Raw genomic sequence first — 20370 nt, 5'->3', positions numbered from 1 at the left:
TCTAATTCCCATCTTGCTTTTTAATCTTAATGAGAAGCAAGTTCTTCCACCCTCCCTTGGTTCCACTAAATAGGCAACCAATTTTTCCATATTATATTCATTATTATATGTAAACTACCATATGCATATTATATGTATATATACTCCAGGTTCCTAAAGTAGCCAGCTCATAAAGAGAGGCATGCACCAATGCACATCACTGTATAAAATAAGTATTACTAATACACAATTAAAGGATAAAGGTACCCCTGACTGTTAGGTCCAGTTGCAAATGTTTCTGGGGTTCCATGCTCATCTTGTTCTATAAGCCGAGGGAGCCGGCGTTTGTCCGCAGACAGCTTCCGGGTCATGTGGCCAGCATGACTAAGCCACTTGGCAAACCAGAGCAGCGCACGGAAACGCCGTTTACCTTCCCACCGGAGCGGTACCTATTTATCTACTGACACTTTTTTTTTTTTGCATGCTTTTGAACTGCTAGGTTGGCAGGAGCTGGGACCGAGCAACGGGAGCTCACCCTGTCATGGGGATTCGAACTGCTGACCTTCTGATCAGCAAGCCCAAGAGGCTCAGTGGTTTAGACCACAGCACCACCCGCGTCCCTTACAGAGCTACAATTTGCCACAAGGTTTCAAAGAATGTGTGTTAACTTTGTGTACATAGTCTTTGTCTGGACAATGCCTAGATGGGAGATGCTCTGGGAACCACAAGTAAGCTAACTTTGATTCCTAGAAAGAAGAGAGGGGCAGGGATATACATGAAAAGGGGGAACCCTGATGTGTCCTTGATTTTACTTGTGGAATGTGAACATTTGGGTTAAAGAATGAACTTATTTTGTATAAAATTTGTACCCCACACTTCCTCCATAAGATCAGAGTGCTGTATAATGAAAACAGATACAAAAATAACAGACAACATGAAGCAATAGCAAATAATGTAGCAGCCAAAATATTTAGGAGTGCTCAGAAGCCAGATTAAAAAGAAACATTTTAACTGGGAAGGATGTTAGCTTGGCTCCTGCTGCTGGGCTGCCAAAGCCGCCACCATGGCAAGCTCCTTTCCCTGCGTGAAATGGAGCACCACAATTCATGCTGCCCACCTCTGGGTTCCTTCACCTGAGCTTCTTTTGGGCAAAGCCTGAAAGGGGCTGGAAATGGAGCCCAGCCCTTATAAGTGCTTGTGGGTGTGTTGATATAGATGTGAAAACCCCTTTGAGAAACTTCAATGTTCTTCATGCTTTTAGCCAGCTGTAAAATCCTGAATGCTGCACATCGGAGGAGTAGAATATAACTCATTTTCTCATTGTATGATTAAAATGACCCCAAGTTTCATGATCTTAAATGCACACAGATGGACATATGCCCCATCCCCACCAAATGTAAGGAAAAGTAATTCTGATGTTTTAGTACAAAATGAAGCATGCCAAAGAGCACAAAACAATACAGGGGAGATAACTCCCATGCCCACCAACAAACATTGCCCTCTGGCATAATTAGATGAAGTGGTTGCATCACTTCTCCTTTTTGTGTCAGTATAAGCTTTCATTAATATTTTTTTCTAAAGCCAGCTCCAAATTGATGCACAATTAATAAGGCCAATTTCACACATCTGTAATGGCCATAAGTGGAGCATTTTGTGGGAACAATGAGTTATATGTCAAAGAGTACAGGGTGGTTGCAAACTCAATTAGGAGAACATTCTGCCTTATTACCATTCTTCAATGGATCAGGAATGACCCAGGTGTTTTACCATTTGAGACAAAGAACATGCTGTTCCCCTTTTTCCACGTACAGAAGCTAATTGTGCTGACACCTGAAACTTACTTCAAAATTGGTGATGAGAGAAGACCGTACCTGAAGGCAGCAGGCTAAGTTAGCGAGTGAAGGGAAGGCTATTCTTCAACAAATCACCACTGCTCCCCACTCTCCAGCATTTGCCACCTAAGGCAATTGTCCCACTCTGCCTAATGGTAGATTAGCCCTGCAATAAATAGTTCAGCAATAGTGAAGGAGGTTTACTGAAAGACACAGCTTCATTCACCTCCACTGAATGCAAACCATGTGCCCTTCCCCAAACATACACATTCACATCTGCCTATGATACATTTGCACACTTGTTTTTGACAGCAGCTCTGGGAGGGCCTGTGCTAATCTAATAATTGGCTTTATATAAACAGAATGATCTATTCTTAATGAGTAAACAGTAGCCAAACCCATGCCAGGTTCTAGGTAAGACCCTCTCACAGGTGGATGAAATGGTATTAAATCTAAAGCCTCTGGCATTATTGTTCTCTGTGCTTTTTGAACTAGGCTATGTATTAGATCCAAGGACCTTGCCTTTCATGGGGCTGTTTCATGCACTAAATCCATTCAAGTCTCAGGGTGGCTCGTTTCAAATGGGAAGAAGCCAGCTGTTTTTCTACCCCTCTTCATTTCCTATCTGCCTTGACCTCTGCTTGCTATTACAGCATTCTGCCTTTCAGATTGATTTGTTTCTCTTCTTCTTCTTCTTCTCTCCCAGGTCCGTCACGGGTTTGGACAAGGAGCCTGACCTTGTACACATGGAGGCTCGCACAACAGATGGACGTGAGTGTCTCTGCGCCGAGTCTATAAAGTCAGGGAGGGAGAAACTGCATTTTTGTTTGGGTTGTTTTTGGTTCTTGATTTGCATTCTAATTGATAGGGAAGATGTGGGTCGCCAGGCTCGATTTGCTGAGTGTTTCTATCCTTAAACTCCAAGGGGAACCAAGAGTACAAGTTTCATTCCTGGAGAAAAACAACAGCTAAACTCAGAAAGAAAGAAAGAGCAAAACTCTTTGGCCAGGAGTGAAAACGGGCTTGTGAGATTGTGAATGCAAATTTGGCCAATAAAGCTCCCTGCCAACAATCTATAGGCAACCCCTATTTTAGGGTCAACCAATATGTGTGTGATCGCACATTGAACCTAGAATTTGGTGGATTGGGAGGGGGATGGTGTGGAGCAGGGACAGGGCAGGGACAGAATAGGGTGTTTCAATTCCACCCTATTTCACACAAGCATACAACGATCCCGAACGCAACCCGCATGCAAAACGGGGGTTTCCTCTATCTATCGACATATCTATCTATCATCTATCTATCTATCTATCATCTATCTATCTATCTATCTATCTATCTATCTATCTATCTATCTATCTATCTTCCTGGGCCAGGGAGCCGGTCTCCTCCTTCCCTGCTGTTACCTGCACCATCTTCCTTCATTTTCAGAATATGCCACCAGGCTATCCTACTGATACAGTTATAGCTGGAGTACCAACATTTTTAATATGGCATTTCTAGAAACTACTGATTTCTGTATTGTTTTGGCCATCCATATTTTTGAGCAAAGGCCTTACTTGCTTCTCGTCTTGTATGGCAACAACACATGCCACTGGAACACACTTGTTGGTTCCTTGGCGATATTTTTATTTTTAGCAAAGCAGCTTCAGGGGAACAGAGAACAGGTTTCAGTTACATAACAACAGGGATTCTCGCAATTGCCCAGACTTTGTCATTCCACATGGTTCTGAAGAAATGAGGGATTGGACAGAAATTCCACACACGGGTGGGGTTGACCCTGCAAGCACCCCAATTGAATTATTGTGAACATAACTGAAGAAAGCAGTGTCTGCAAAGAGGAGACCTTCCTCCTGGATTCTGTTCACACAACCTGCTTTCCTCCACCACCTACCACATCATCCTCATCCAAGCAACCCCCACAGAAGACTCATTTTGTGGAATTGGAGGTAGCGCAGAGGCTTCTGTTAAAAACCAGCAGCACACAAAGCACAATGCTAGTTCCCAAGTTTTTTTTTTCCTGCAGGACAGCATAGGAGCTGAGTCACAACCATCATAATATTCAGTGGAAAATGAGGCCAGTATTATCCTTTCCAGCCTTTTGGTTCCTCATAGGACCAAATTCATGTTTGGGGTGAGCACCAGTCTGCTCACCATCTCAAGAGGAAATAGTGTCATGTGTAATTAGCCTAGGAAGTGGTATTTGCCATTTCATGCTTTGGAAAAATCCTTGTATTCTCAAGGACTTGGGAGTTTTCTCTGTTTTTTTTAAAAAAACATTTTTAAAATACTTTATTTCATAATTCTTAAAATTTACATAGTAAAGAAACACAAAGGAAACACAAAAAACCGAGAAAACAAGAAAAAAGAACCAAATAAACCGTAAACAATATACATGAACCAGAACTCAAATTCAAGCATAGACCAAACCAAACATACAAAAACCATAATAACCAAACATAATAGCCAGAAATAACGTATTATACACATGCATATATATACTAACTCAAAAGCTAACTGATTCCCAAATAACTCACACATCAAGTATCAGGCATACTGTAAAAAAAAAAAAACCGAAAGAAAAACACAAAAGAAAGGATACAAAAACGGAAAAATGCAAAATACACAGTGCGAATACACATAGAAATAAAAATAAAGAATAAAAAAATAAAAACCAAAATACTTCTGATTGTCTGCGTACTGGTGTCTTGTATTGTAATCTTTCCTTTACTTGTTATACCCCAACTTTCGCCCCCGGCCACTTCCGGGTAAATTTACCTACTTTTACCTAAAATATGTTATCTCTTTGTACAGTTTTTAGTTTAAGCATATCACCAACTCCGATTTTAAGCCCTCCTTTGTTAAATATTCCTCTAATAATTTCCATTCCCTTTGGATTTTTTGATTTGGGGTGTTTCTTATGTAGGCTGTCATCTTTGCTAAGTTCATATACTCTATTAATTTATTTTGCCAATCCCATAATGTCGGTGTCTCTTCCCCTTTCCATCTCTGTGCTATAAGAGTCCTTGCCGCTACCACCGCGTACAGTAAGATGTTCCTCCTGTCACTAGGTATACCCTCGGGTATCATGCTTAGTAAGAACAGGGAGTTTTCTCTGTTATTGATCAACTGGCTTTGATTTTTTTCAGTCAGCAGGGAGAAAAAGCACTCACCCATAAAAGTGGTTATTTATCCCAATATTGTAATTGAAAGTGTGGTCTGGTTTAAACATGTTAAATCAGTTTGAATTATTCTTGATACTTCAGTACTATCATTGTTTAAAAAATCCATGAGTTAGGTCTGTTGTGTCTGGAGTATTGTAATGGGCAGAAGAACTGCAGTTGCATCTGTAAAAATGATTCTCCATATGGAGAACTCCCTCAACAAAACACCTCAGAAAGATGCTTTGTTTTGCTGTTCAACATCCTGAAAAGTAATTTTCATTTTTAATGGCACATAAACATTAAAAATGCAAACCCAAAACGTAAAATTGCATTCACTTCTAAATGTCAGTGAAGCTTCTGCTAAATTTTTCCCTAACCAGTGTGAAGCCTCTAACTGATCAAATCTGTGAGAACCTCTGATTTTATCTTTACACTTCCATAATAGCTTTTCCTCCATACATATGACTCTTTGAGAGTTTGTTCTGCCAGGATTTAGAGATCTACAAAACTCACAGCAGAACGCCATCCCACCTGTTACAATGAATGCCCGAATTCTTGCTTTCTTCTTGTAGTTTAGGCTTTATGGCCATAGGAGGGCAACTGTTGAAAATGGACAACCGACATAGCTTGTTAAGTAAATGAGACTTCTGGTGCAGTTAGGGTTTGCAAATCTTCATCCCCTGTCAATTCAGATTGATTGATCAATTGATTCCATTCCATTTATTAATAGATTCCTAGGAAACATTTCAAAACAATTTAACAATTAAAAACACCTATAAAACAATTTCATATTAGGCTTGGCACACTCATAATTCCCCTCACTTCCACTCCACTCATTTCCTCCTAGCTGAATTCTATATTCAAACACTGCTGTTCTCCTTGAGAACACACTCTTGTAAGCCTCAGCCCCTTGGGGCTCAGCCCCTTGGGCTACAGTGTTTGTGAGATCTTCCTAGAGTGTGCGAAGCTTCCCATCCTTTCAATTACAACACTGCAAGGGCAGCATCCCAGGATGAAGGAATTTTTGATGCATATGACACACAGTATTGCTAGTAAACCACCTTGTGATCTCCTTGTTGTGGAGTATACCCCCGCCCCCCGCCCAATAGCTGATTCTCAAATGTTTTAGAAAGAACTGAGAGTTTCCTTGCAATGGTATATGATACTATGGTGGCAGACATCTCTTAAATAAGAAGTTTCGATTCCAGATGACTAGCTGGATCAGTTTGTTTCAGCAAAAATAAGGAACCAAATACTTCAACAGATGATATGCAGTTAGCGAGTTCCTTTTGTCCATCAAGATCCCTAGCAGAAGCTTTGTATATTTCCATGCAAAGCATAAAATTGAAATGGTTGCCTTTAAGCATGTTACTTGAAAGGTACTTCGAATTTGAATTCATATGAATAATTTGGAGCATTAATTTTTCTGTGCTTACAACACACACACACACACACACACACACACACACACACACAGTCCTTCACATTTTTGCATGTTAGGAAGATGCCCTGAGTTGTGGCATTAAATGGTGACTCCTGGGCTAAAAGCCTGTTCAGAACCAACACAAATTAAAGTTTGACAATTGAACTCTGCCTTCAACTTTTCACCTCAAAGGGATAACTTTTTAGGAACAGATGTGTATAGTGTGATGCCTCTTAGGTTCAACACAATAGGCTGGAAAAAAAGAATTTTCTCCAGCTTGTAATGCCTCAGCAAAATCAGAGGAGTGAGTTTTCTAGCCTGGGAATTATTCCTGTGCTTGTAATTTAGACTGAAAATATAACCTGCTTATAAGATAATTATGTGCTTGCTCAACCTGCATTCATCATTCTTGCAGCCAGCAACCACTGTTGACACCTACCGTATTCTCTGGCATTGGTTACTGTAACCCCTTAGCGTGGGACAAATCAGAAGGGCACTAGGTTGGGGAAGGCTGGACTAGATGTTTTAAAGATGGGAACATCATTCACAGGAAAACACACACACACACACACACACACACACTTGGCATAATAATAATTAAAAATGCATTATCCATTTACAGCCTGGTTTGAGGTGTGGGGAGGTCAGTTGGGCGATTGATTTTTGTCTTACTTTCTTACATTCATATCTCTTCCTTCCTTCATGGAACTCAAGGAGGAGGGTATGTGGTTCCGAGTCTGTGTATGCATTGTAGCCTTGCAAGATCTGCTACGATTTGGCATCATATGCCTTTGGACCGTACCCTAGTCTAGATAAAAGGGAGGGGGAAGTGTTTGTGGGGGGAGAGCCTTTATGTGGAAAGGAAGACATTCGAAGCTCCTTTCACTGTGCAGGAGAAAAAGATCTTGTGTGTTTTGTTCAGTGGTTGCTGCCCTGCTGCCTTTGCTTGTTCATGGGGTGGAGAGAGAAGTCTCACAGCTTGGTGCTGAACGAACAAGCTGTTGGCAATAGGCAACACGTTGCTTTTTCCCATTCCCACAGTGCGTTTACCAAGTGGAATTATAGCAACATGAACATGGCTTAGAAAAGTATCATGAGAATATGAATGTGTTGCTGAAAATGTATGAGTCAAGAATGCTTGAAATCCAACCCCCACCCCCTGCAAACCTCCCCCCCCCAATATTTTGTCCAATTGCCAACTTGATTCCAATTCAAGCTGAGAGGAGTTTATTTGCCCATCACTAAATGTGTGTTTACATCCCATGTGGCCTTTGAATCAATGATTGCATTGTGCAACCCCCAACAGGACACACAGCTACTAGATTATCCTTGCTTCAACCTTACATGCTGTATAGGAAAGAGTAGCACCCCCTAACTTAATGCAAAATATTGTGTTAAAAGTTCAAGAGCAATCAAAAGGGTTAAAAAGGTTAGAATGATCTTGTTAGTACCTTTGATTCTGTGCATTTCCTCACTTGCCTGAAAACTTGCCTTGGCCAGTGGTCCTGAGGTGGAGGAGCCTGCTTCAAAACTCATGTGTTCCCCAAATGTAAGGCCCCCAAATCCTCATTCTGGCTGTCATCACGATGGCTGATCCCTCTTCCTCAGCTTTACAATATTACCAATGACCTCCAAGCTCCAAATGAAATTTCTCCCATGAGAATCTGTTGTTGTTGTTGTTGTTGTTGTTGTTGTTGTTGTTGTTGTTGTTGTTGTTGTTTTAATTGACTTATGTCTCTTCACTGGATCTGAAAACTGATCCAAACAAAATAGGTAGGAAGGGCTTTTTAGCCAATAGGGACTTTATAAACTCAGAAGATTAAGCAGTTAAAATTTTAACTTCAGGCAACTGCAGCAAGGGGGTGACTTAATCTGCAGTACATGGCTGAGAATTCATATATGAGAACTGTGTAGGATGGCTTTTCCCCAGGAAACTGAATATACTGGCATACAATCCAACAAGCTATTTTAGGGAGGGAGGGAGGGAGGGAGGGAGGAGTTTTGTAGACTGTAGGCAAAACCTGAGCTCCCTAGGTTAAGTTGATCAAACCAAGAGAGCAGCCATTCATCACAATGCTGGGATAATAAGGAAGAGGGAGAAAGGATTTGGTGATGATAAACTAGTATAGTTCTAATATCAGACTCTGTGAAAATCATCAACATTCCAAAAATTAGGTGTCCCTGGTTGAAATAGTCTTGTATCCTCTTTCGAATTAATCATGTGAAAGGCTGGACTGGATGAATCCCAAAACGGAATTAAGATTGCCAGAAGAAATATCAACAACCTCAGATATGCAGATGACACAACTTTGATGGCAGAAAGTGAGGAGGAATTAAAGAACCTCTTAATGAGGATGAAATGAGGATGATGTGCTCTGGTCCAAGGGGTCACGAAGAGTCGGACACAACTAAACAACAACAACAACAACAACAACATCATCTGTTACCAAATATATTAGATGGAGAATCCAGGCACTTGCCGCTTACAGCATAATCATTTCAACCCAATGTGGTGGTTTTCAAATTCTGTCAGACATTTTGCATGCTCAATGTATTTTGTTATTTTCCTGAACATTAATTTTTCTGTGATATTGAATGTTCCAGTAGTATGAAAGTTTCAGATTTCCCAAAGGTCACTCTTCTTTTCTCTCTTAACTCTAAAAACAGTTTCAGCATAGCTGTATTAAACATGTTTGATTTGCCATTCCTGGATTTCTACGGGATAAGACCACTCCCACTCTTGGGGTGGTATTCAACAAAATATTGGCAGTAGTATAAGGTTTAATAATAATAATAATAATAATAATAATAATAATAATAATAATTTTATTTATACCCCGCCCTTCCCAGTCAAGACCGGGCTCAGGGCGGCTAACAACAAAAATTTCAAAACAAGCATAAAAGAAGCAATTCAATTAAAATACAGATTAAATACAATGTTAAAATTCAATTTTAAAATTAGGAATCTACAAGTGGAACCTCATTTAAATATCTGTAGGATAACACCTTAGGGGAGGGTAACACCTGAGTCAGTCCAAAGGCCAAGCGGAACATCTCTGTCTTGTAGGCCCTACGAAAAGATGACAACTTCTGCTGGGCCCTAGTCTCCTGAGAGAGAGCGTTCCACCAGGTCGGGGCTAGTACTGAGAAGGCCCTGGTCCTGGTTGAGGCCAGTCTACCCACCTTGTGACTCGGGATCTCCAGTATGTTATTATTTGTGGACATTAATGTCCTCTGTGGGGCATACAGGGAGAGGCGGTCCCGCAGGTATGAGGGTCCTAAACCGCATAAGGCTTTAAAAGTCAAAACCAGCACCTTAAACCTGACCCTGTACTCCACTGGGAGCCAGTGCAGCTGGTAAAGCACTGGATGAATGTGATCCTGCGGCGAGGACCCCGTAAGGAGTCTCGCCGCGGCATTCTGCACCCGCTGGAGTTTCTGGGTCAGTTTCAAGGGCAGCCCCGCGTAGAGCGAGTTACAATAATCAAGCCTAGAGGTGACCATCACATGGATCACTGTGGCCAGGTCAGGCTGAGAAAGGTAGGGGACCAACTGCTTAATGCGGCGGAGATGGAAAAATGCCACCTTGGCTGTGGTTACAACCTGCGCCTCCATGGAAAGGGAGGCATCCAAAGTTACACCCAAGCTCTTGACAGAAGGGGCTGACACTAATTGAGCCCCAGCGAAAGATGGAAGTTGCCCCCCCCCCGCCCCATGTCATCCCGACCCAACCAGAGGGATTTAGCTTCAGCCGACTCCCATGTAGCCATCCAGCCACAGCTTCCAAGCACTTGGTCAAGGCAGGACGGCCATCCATCAACAGATAAATCTGTTTAGAGCTAATGCTAAGAAATTTCCTCCTACTCACCTGTCCCCCTGTGTACTCTAGGCCATCCCCAAATCTACTTTGGACGGGGAAATTGCCAGAACAGATATAGGGGGTATGAATGGGGAGGAGACTGGATTTAGCTGTGTGCTACATTTAATACAACATTGTGTATTTTTCCCATGAGCTTTTCCTTATGTTGAAAAAAGCATATATTGTAGTTTATTAGTGGAGCCCTGAATGCATTATTTCTTTTCACTTTGTCACTATGTTTTCTAAAAGCATCCTTCTACAATGTGGCTATTTATTAGATGAAGTTACTTTTATTCCTTAATTTCCGTAAGAATTTTTGTTTAATTTTCGGGGGACCTACATGTTGTAATATCTGTGCCACAAAACAGAACCAAAATTGAACTTATGGTTTATATCGAAACTCATCTAGGGTTGAAGATGCTTTGTTTCTATGCTCCACATACACTCTTTTGTAAAATAAATAAGACAGACTAAGAAGCAAAGTCACAAATAAAGGCAGATTAAAGAGAACCTCTTTTATCTCCCTGTGAATATCAAGCAGGTGACCTTTTTCTTTACATTTAATGATTGGTGTAATACATTCAAAATGACACATTTCCCAATAGGCAGCAGTTGGTTGTCATGTCAACACATGTACTTTATTTGCATCTCTTTGCCTTCTCTATTTTCCATTCCCGCTTATTTTGCACCTTTTGTTTTGGTACAGAGTAGTTGCCAATTATCTTCCTTGTTGGATAAAATGAAAGGCTGTGTGGCAAAATGTAGGGCATAGGAAAAGGTTGGTGAACGATCACCACATATTGATACTGACCAATCCAAAGCTTGCCAGTTTTGTCTAAGATTTGAATAGATACAAGAATACATGAATCCAATACATAAATCCAATTTACCTGAAGAAAGCTACTGCTGCTTGTGTCATAATTGATACTTTTCTTAGAGCTAAGAAGGATGGACTTTGGATAACATGGACCAGGTAGTTACATATTGCCTAGGTGTAACCAATGCTGAGGCCATTTATTAATCATTTCTTGAACTGTTTCCTATCATGCATTTTTAGTAACAAATATACCCAAGGTCTTGTGGAGTATACGAAAAGTGTAGCAAAGGAACCAGTTCATAATGGCAGTATGAAGTCCAGGAGTATGATGAAAGATGCTGGACAGGGGGGGCCGGAGCTGGGTTATATGTACCTGGAAGAGGAATAGTAGCCCAGAAAGCAGGTAATAGGGGGTGGTAAGAAAGCCATAGCTGATAGGGATCTAGGAGAGCAGGCTACAAGAATCTACATTCCAGGGAATGTAGCGAAAGGAATATGTTGGGAAACATCTTTGTTTTCCAAATGATGCTCATAGTTCAGCAGGGAGGATTCCTAGGCTGTGTACATATAAGGTTTTGAACTCAAGGCTGTCAGTGGTGAAAGATGAGTCAGATTCTCTGGTCTGTTTGCTTAACATCAACTCAAAAAACTATCAGAAAATATTTTAACATACATCCTTCTATTCCCATTACAGATGCCCATTATATAACCTGTAGGATTCAAGAATGTTCAGAGACAACCAAAAGCGGACCTTTTTTGCACTCTATTGACACAAGCTCTCTCGTCGTCCAGGATGAGTACATCTTCATTCAGGTATGGGTTTGCAAAACCCAAATTTGCAGATCACGCTGAAGCTGCATGCACCATATCAACTCCTTTGTAAGTTTTGTTTTCCATGCCAAGCACTATTTTTTGGAAAGAACTTGGTTGAGCAGAAATGTGAACACATGCAAACATGGAAATGGTTTTACAGATTTTATGTTTGATATTGGTCTAAGGGCATGGATTCGGGACCTTTAAATGTTAATCTACATCTACCCTCTATGCTTGATTCTGCCAGATATTTACCGTATGCTGAAGGTTTTTTTCTTTTTGTAAACCATTGAATTTCGGTTTGCATCAATTCATTCTACTTCAAGGAAAACAGTTTTACCTTTTACCTGCCAGGCACTAATGGTAAAAGTTTGCACCCTGATTATAATGAAATTCACTTGCCATTGTAAATTGAATTTTTTTAGACCTTCAAATGGAAGAACCTAAGGAAATTCAGACTGTAGATGCTGTTATTAATTTGACTGACAGTTTAGAAATGTAGCTCGTTACATTCCTTTATTACACTTACAATATAGGTTCCTGCCTGTCACCTTTTGTATTCAGTTCTTCTTTTCTGTGATCTTTGCTTTTCTCTCTGTCACTCTAATGACTTTTAATCCTGTTTCTTTGTGCATCTGTTGGTCTGTCTTGGCATCACTTTTCTTGAGAATTCCAGTTCATTTGTATGCCTTGCTTTATTATTCAGCTCTTCACTCCTTTCATAGGTTTATCCATCTCATTTTTCTTCCACAAATTCCTGTTTTGTCTCTACTGGTCCTTCAATGTTGGGTGCTAGTACAGTCATACCTTGGTTTAAGTACACCTCGTTAAGTACTCTGCGGACCTGTCTGGAATGGATTAATCCACTTTCCATTACTTTCAATGGGAAAGTTTGCTTCGGGTTAAATACGCTTCAGGTTAAGTACAGACTTCCGGAACCAATTACACTCATACCTTGGGTTAAGTACACTTCAGTTTAAATACTCCATGGACCATCTGGAACGGATTAATCGACTTTCCATTACTTTCAATGGGAAAGTTTGCTTCAGGTTAAGTACGCTTCAGTTTAAGTACAGACTTCCGGAACCAATTGTGTTCGTAAACCGAGGTACCACTGTAATGCCAAGGTTAAAAGTTTGATCCCCACATGGGATAGCTGCATATTCTTGCATTGCAGGGGTTGAACTAGATGATTCTCATGGTCCCTTCCAACTCTATGATTCTATGACCTGTTGTAAAGTAACAGTTGCCAAAATATGGAATGAACACTTGTTTTCCTCATCCCTGATTTTTGAGATTTCAAATTCAGCAAGTCTTGATTGGGCAATGGACTCTTCATTCTTTGGATCAGCTACTTTTCATAGCTTGGTCAGTAAGCACACAGATTATAGTTTTTATTAAGCAGTCTCATAACTGTATATATATACAGTATATATATATATAATCAGTAGGTTTATGCTGTGTATGTTCTAATACTTGTTGGGTGGATCCTTCAAGCAATCTGATTCTACTTGGTGGCTGCAAAAGTCAAAATTTGTTGGGAAATAACTAGCCAGAATATTGGGAAAATAAGAGCAATGAGAGAGAAGTCTGAATTTATGCCTTCTAGGATAGTGCTCTGTCAATAGTTGTTGTTCCATAATCCTTTTTGGGGGGGGCGGGTTTTAGCTAGGGAAACTCAGCAATTTGTCTACATCAGCTCTTAATAGCTGGCAAGATGGTAAAGCAATGAACTAAAGGGTTTTAGGGTTAATTTTCTAATATCAATTGTTTTGCCTGTAGTCTCTGAAAGTTCAGCTGATCCAATAATGAAGTTGTCAGCCCCGGAGTGTTTCTGTGAGGGAAGGGGAAGAGCTGCCTGTGATTCAAATGTTAGAGGCAGAAAAAGCTGGGTAGGGAATGATGAGGACTGGCAGCTGAATGGGAAGAAGTTTCTTTTGAAAAGAAATCTAAGAAGCAGGGATTCTAGAAGCAGATAGATTAAAGAAAGGGAGAAGTAGCTCCAATAATGAAATGCAGGAACTTGACAGAGGTGTAGGTGAAAGATGCATATAACTGAAGAAGAGAAAAGGGGTCAAGGAAAGGAATGACTAGGGAAAAGCAGGAGACGAAGATATGAGAATCTGTGTGCTATTGGCATGAACCGTGTGCAAGAGAGTCAAGAGTGCTGGGCAGATGGAAGTTCTTTATCATTAATTAGAGTCAGCAAGAGCTGAAGGCAGCAGGATAGAATAGTTAGAGGATTTTAAAAGTAGCACCTTTGGATATAGCATGTGGCTGGAACAATGAGTTAAAGTAAGTAATATTTGAAAGCAAAAGTGGATCAGTCACTTGAAAACAGAGAATGTTGGGAGGTCTGACAGTACAACTAAGGGGTTTGGCTTTTTGTTTTCAGTATTTCGGTGCTTATAAAGGAGAATTTGGCTTTTGTTGATGGGTTTGTTGTTGAGGTTCTGACGACTAAGAACAGAGACAGTGACACAGCTGGAAGTTATTTTTTCTGTGACTGTCACACTGCTACAGAGATGAAGGTGATGACATACTCAGATCGGAGTTGGACTAAGAAATACCTGGGCTTTCCCTCAAACTTCAGGGCTAGTGAATGTGAAAAGAGAGCTCCCAGTTTTGCTTCTGAAGCCATGCAAAGAATGCCAGTCTGTTTGTACCAGTGATGAGAGGCTCTGTGTCGGCTGATCATTCATCTGCCTGCAATTGGCATCTACTGGAAACGGAACACTTGGGGCTGGAATTAATTGTTGCTAATTACTCTAAGTTTAAAAAAGCCAACAGATTAAATGAGGTGTCTTAGAGGTACTTATCTCTGTCTATCATTTGAAATTAATGGTACTGAACATTTTTATGTTTATTATTTGGAACATTAAATAAACATTAGATAAATAAGTAAGATTGAGGGACATATGAAGATTTCACAGGTGTAGCTAAGAGAATGATCACTTTATGAAAGTGTGTGTGTGTGTGGTGCATTAATCGGCTCTATGTTTACCCTGAATTAGGTGGCAAATTGAGGTGATTTGTGAAGGTTTTCATGTTTCTTTGTCAGATCATACTATTAACGTGGCATCTTGAAGCAGATTAGGGACTCTCTAAATTTCTGAGAGGATCTTTCTGTGTACACACCACATTTAATTCTAGATTCAATTGAGACTTTGTACTGGTTTTTTCTGCATACTCCACATACAATCTAGGTTTATTGCATATTTTTGGCCCCTGAAAAGTGCTTCTTGAAGAACTTGTTTCATTCTAAAAACAAAAGCTCATTGCGGATTGATTCTGCATTATCCCACAGTCTGCCCCCCCCCCCAATTTTTATTAAAGGTTTTCTTGGTTTACGAAGATATGCGCAATGTCTCTTATAACATTTTTACAAATCAGTTTCATTTGTTGAGACATTAGGAAGAAAAGGGGAAGAGAGGTAGATGGGGGGGAGAGTGGGTGGGTGGCGTCGGGTGACAATGTTCTATTTTGCTTAATATGTGTGGGGGTTTTGTCAGTGTTGCTTGTGTAGGTTCTCTGCTGTTCTCTTGTGTTCCTTTGGTGGTGAGAGATGTTGGGGTTGGCCTCGGATATGGTTGTTCCTTTGTGGTTGGCTGTGGTGGTCTTTGTTTTGTGTGTGAGTGGGGTGGGTGAGTGTTTTGGATCAGGTTAGCCATATTGATTTGTATGCTCTTGGTGGATTTTTGTCATTGTCTTGTTGGGCTGTGTATGTAATAAAGAAAGAAATAGGCAGTTGTGGCAATGGGGTGTGTGGGTGTGTGATATTGAGTGTATCCCCAAAAATCTCTGGGGAGTGCAGAACCACTCCCCTTCACCCACATGAAATGTATTCTATTGGACTAGGAAGAGTGTAGACACAGTTGATTTACACCAGGTAGAATCTGGAGTAAAACCTTGGGAACAAGCATACAAAATCAGGGAAGCAGAATATGAGGGAAGAGTCCAACCCCGACCAAAATAGAAGACTACTTGTTTCCAAATTCTCTTAGTATACTGTGGCAGTATGGGGAACTCAAGTTGAGATCAGGAGAGATGAAGGTGCACTATAGCTACCGGTATGTATAGGTAGCAGTGTTTAGAAACTTAGAAATACTGTTAAAGAGCTATTGTTGCCCATGGAGACATTCCTGCCATGGTTTTTATTCAAAACTCTTTTCACAGGGTTCTGCAGCACTTCAAGAGGTGCTCTGTGACAATCAAAATGACAAGAGTGGCTGTGATAGATGTGCATATGTTTTGGAGTGACACTTGCAGACATCTACTTGGTAGCGTCCGTGACAATATGTCCACACTCACATCCACCCACATCCCACTTTATAAGCCCACATTTTGAAATGCTTTTCATAGTTTTCTTTTCCATATGTGAAAAGGTAGGGTTTTCACATCCATATAGGTGTGTAGCTCTTTCATGGTGCAACAACATCTTGAAAAAACCACTGCCTGCCTCTAACACTACAATAACATTCTTCTGTTGTGTTGAGGGTTAGCTAAATTCACATACTTTCTCTTCCTTCAGCAAGGTTTCCCTGCACAAAGTAAGGCTCTCTTTCTCCTTATTACAAGTATGTAGTAGGAAGAGGGAAGTCATTCCTGCTACTCAGTGGAAATGATCACCTGTGCATCCTCTATGAAAGAGGCCAAGCAAATATACAACAGTGATGGACAATTGCTCAAGGATTCTCAGCCTTGGAGCTGACTAGGTTTTCTGCAGGTTTCCCACTGAACCCGTGAGCACAGAGCCTAGGGCTTGCCGATCAGAAGGTCAGCGGTTCGAATCCCCATGACGGGATGAGCTTCCATTGCTCGGTCCCAGCTCCTGCCAACCTAGCAGTTCAAAAACACGTCAAATTGCAAGTAGATAAATAGGTACCGCTCCAAGTGGGAAGGTAAATGGTGTTTCTATGTGCTGCTCTGGTTTGCCAGAAGCGGCTTTGTCATGCTGGCCACATGACCTGGAAGCTGTACACCAGCTCCCTCGGCCAATAACGCGAGATGAGTGCCGCAACCCCAGAGTCGGTCATGACTGGACCTAATGGTCAGGAGTCCCTTTACCTTTATCTTGTCCCATTGATTTCAATGAGACCCAGGTTCAACTAACTTAATCTGAATACAATCCATTGAGCTAATGACAAGCTTTGGGAGCAAGGAAGTTGTGCAGTCCCTCAGCTTATCTGACCAGCTCAGGTGAAATGCCTTACCCAAATGAAGTGGGAGATGGATCACAGAAAGTATAAAAAGGGTGAATGCCTAAATTTCCATACACTGTGTGCCTAATAATTAACCCAATAATAAAATGGAAATATAACCCCAAACCATGTGATTTTATGCAATTAGCTTTGGGTGAAAGATTATGGTTATGAGACTGCAACCCAGTGTCCACATACCTGGGGGGAAGCTCTGTGGAAGTCAGTGGACTTACATCTGGGTAGACAGAAGTGTTGTTTGCTTCTATACTTCTTCATAGGATTGCACTTGCAGGCCAGAACAAAAGGCTGAGACCTCAACACTTCTATATTCTTCCCCATGAGCCTGGACAGACCTCTAAGCTCCTACAGTGTTCCTATCTGGAGCACTGTAGTCTGAGTCTGAGTCTATTTGGAGCTTTCAATGCAGCTCTTCCAACCTTCATCAGAGCTAGGATTGGCATCAGCATCTGGATGCACTCCATTTCTGCTTTAAATTGGGAAATCCTTGCACCATTAACCAAAGAGAGATGTAATGGGGAGGCAATAAATTATCGTTATCCAGGGACCTGGGCCAGAAACACCCCTTTTTGTCTTTGCCTTGCATGAAATATTTACTCAGGTTTCTGAAGCGCAGAAGAAGAAATGTAAATGAGGGCTATGGAGTGCAGAGTCTCTGCCTTGTTGATTGTTTATGCTGTCTGTCACTCTCTACCTTTCCAGCATTTCTTCCTCAAATCCTCTGTATCACTCCCATTTGTTATGCAATTTCATGCCTACTTGAAGACTGAGAAGCTTTCCTCTTCAAATAGAGTTGGCTGGTGGGGCTCTTTCCCCTGTGGCAGTCAAGGGCATCCCCTTCTCATCAGTGGCTTCCTTAAATCACCCGATGAAAAGGGTCAAAACTACACCACTAGATGATGATACTGAGTCCAAATGGTGATGGAAGGGAAAGGGGATCTTTGATTTCCCCTGATGAAGGGAGGGTCTGTGGCAATTTGAGCTTGATGAGAGAAATTACAGGATGCGATACCATGGTGCTTGCTGCATGAGAGACCAGAATACGTTATCATAATGGTTCTTTAAGTATTGCTCTTGATGCTGCCTAATTTTTAAAGTATCACTTGTGAACTAGGAGAAGCCTAGATTTTTTTTAAAAAAATAAACTAAACTAAACAGAAAGGGTGTTTGTTGGTAAAATGAAACTCTTAGCTAGAGTTCTTCCAACAAGAAAGTCCAAAACCTGTCTGGATTTTGGCTACATCCTCTGCAGAAGTGATGCTTGCAGAGAATTGGTTTCTGCTGTCCCCTGTAATTTTCATGAAGATAAAGCATTTCCCCCAACAATGTCTGAGAAGACAATTAAAAGGGGGAAAAAATGATCTGATCATGCTGACTAATTTTACTGCTAGGTAAAGGTAGGTAAAGGGACCCCTGACCATTAGATCCAGTCGTGACTGACTCTGGGGTTGCGACGCTCATCTTGCATTAATGGCTGAGAGAGCTGGCGTACAGCTTCCAGGTCATGTGGCCAGCATGACAAAGCCACTTCTGGCGAACCAGAGCAGCGCACGGAAACACCGTTTACCTTCCCACTTGGAAGGTGGGATAACCCCTATTCATCTACTTGCACTTTGACATGTTTTCGAACTGCTAGGTTGGCAGGAGCTGGGACCGAGCTGGGACCGAGCAACGGGAGCTCACCCCGTCGCAGGGATTCGAACCGCCGACTTTCTAATCAGCAAGTCCTAGACTCAGTGGTTTAACCCACAGTGCCACCTGCGTCCCTAATTTTACTGCTACTTTTTGTTAAAAAGACCACTCTGATAGACTGTTGACTCAATTTTTTTGGTCATTAGTGCATGTGGGTCTTACAACAACAAGAATTCTTACAAGAAGAATTCGGTCTTACGTAAAATTTGGTTTAAGAAAAAAATACTTTCTAAAGCATTTAGCTAAAGACGAGCACAGTATTGACAAAGTATGTCAACACTGTATTCATGTAATTCTTGTTCCTGTTACTATCTCTGAGTTTCTTTGGCAATTTTACAAAAGTGCAGCCATATTTCATATGTCACATCTGTGCTTGAGTCTGACACCTACTTCAGCTGGTCTTTGACCCGATATCCATGTATGAAACAAGATACCTATAGGTGACGATTCCTTGGAAAGCTAGAAAAGAAATGAAAATAAGGTCTACAGATTTCCAGGAAGGTCCATATTTACTGGTTTACAGAGCAATATAACTGCTGCCCTCCATGCCAGGCTAAAGGACAGAGGTGACTCTCGGCTTAGCTCTCCCAGCTAAGCAGGCCTATTTGCAGCTTCTAAATTTGCAGCTGGGTATGAAGCCCACTGACAGTATGTCCACCAATGGAAAGCCCTGAAATGGGAGGGGCTGGGGAAGCTTGGATTCTAAGCCAATCATAGCCATTGCCAGCTGGCATTGGGCCTGACCCAGAATCAAACACCGCACCAACCTGGACCCGGTGCAGGTAGCTGTTCTCACTGTCCTATCCCCACTTCTGCTGCAGCTGCAATGATGGGCCAGATTGGAGATGCAATTGTGGCTCTATTGTTCTGCAAATCTCCGCACAGGGATGGGGATGGGTTAGGCTTGCAGCCTTGCACATTTTTATCCCAATATAACTATGCCATTGCTTGGATCCAGATGTCCACAGTGTTCTGATATGCACAAAGAATCATTTTCACAAATAAGGTCTTCCCCATTTCCTTCCTTAGTCAGAAAGGGAATGTGGAATCCTTTCTTTCATGGAACCATGTGTGTATATTGGAGCTGGGCAACATTTTAGGTCATGCCATCTATTCATAGCCATCTATTCAAATATATTCATGGCAATTATGCAATAGAAATATATTTTTCCTTGGCTCTTCAGATGGAGCTATCAGGTTTTAACAGAAATCGATCCACACAATTTATTTTTAACTTCTCCCTCTTTAGCTCCAATTGATTTTTATCTTTGTGATCAATGGTGACAAGAACACTCTGGCAGGACCACAGGGGTCAGTTCCTTGAGTCTTCTATTGAACCAATCATTAAAAGCTTATTATGAAACTAATAGGATGGAGACGTTTCAGGGATGAACATGATTGCAGCTGTTTTATTGGTGAATAATGCCTGACAGTGTTGATCTACTTAATATCAGTCTTAAGAAATGTAAAGAAAGAGCAGGAATGGATTGCTCCCACAAAAATAAAAACCCAAGGAGACTAGAGACCATGCAACACAGATGCTTATTTTAAAAACAACAGCACAGTGAAGAT

The 20370-nt window shown here is 41.2% G+C and overlaps 1 protein-coding gene across 1 annotated transcript in view; it reads left to right on the top strand.

Moving 5' to 3' along the window:
- The window catches only part of SORCS3 (sortilin related VPS10 domain containing receptor 3), a 415691-nt gene that overhangs the window by 280232 nt on the left and 115089 nt on the right, over window positions 1–20370 (top strand). The window contains exons 6-7 of the mRNA XM_035133724.3: window positions 2518–2582; window positions 11769–11887. Coding sequence (XP_034989615.3) covers window positions 2518–2582; window positions 11769–11887 — 184 coding nt within the window. The remainder of the gene's footprint in view (window positions 1–2517; window positions 2583–11768; window positions 11888–20370) is intronic.

The sequence above is a fragment of the Zootoca vivipara genome, chromosome 5 (genome assembly GCF_965207765.1).
Source record: "Zootoca vivipara chromosome 5, rZooViv2.hap1.1, whole genome shotgun sequence".
NCBI lineage: Eukaryota > Metazoa > Chordata > Lepidosauria > Squamata > Lacertidae > Zootoca > Zootoca vivipara.
The sequence above is the reverse complement of the archived record's forward strand: the minus strand, read 5'-3'. Positions and strand labels throughout refer to the sequence as shown.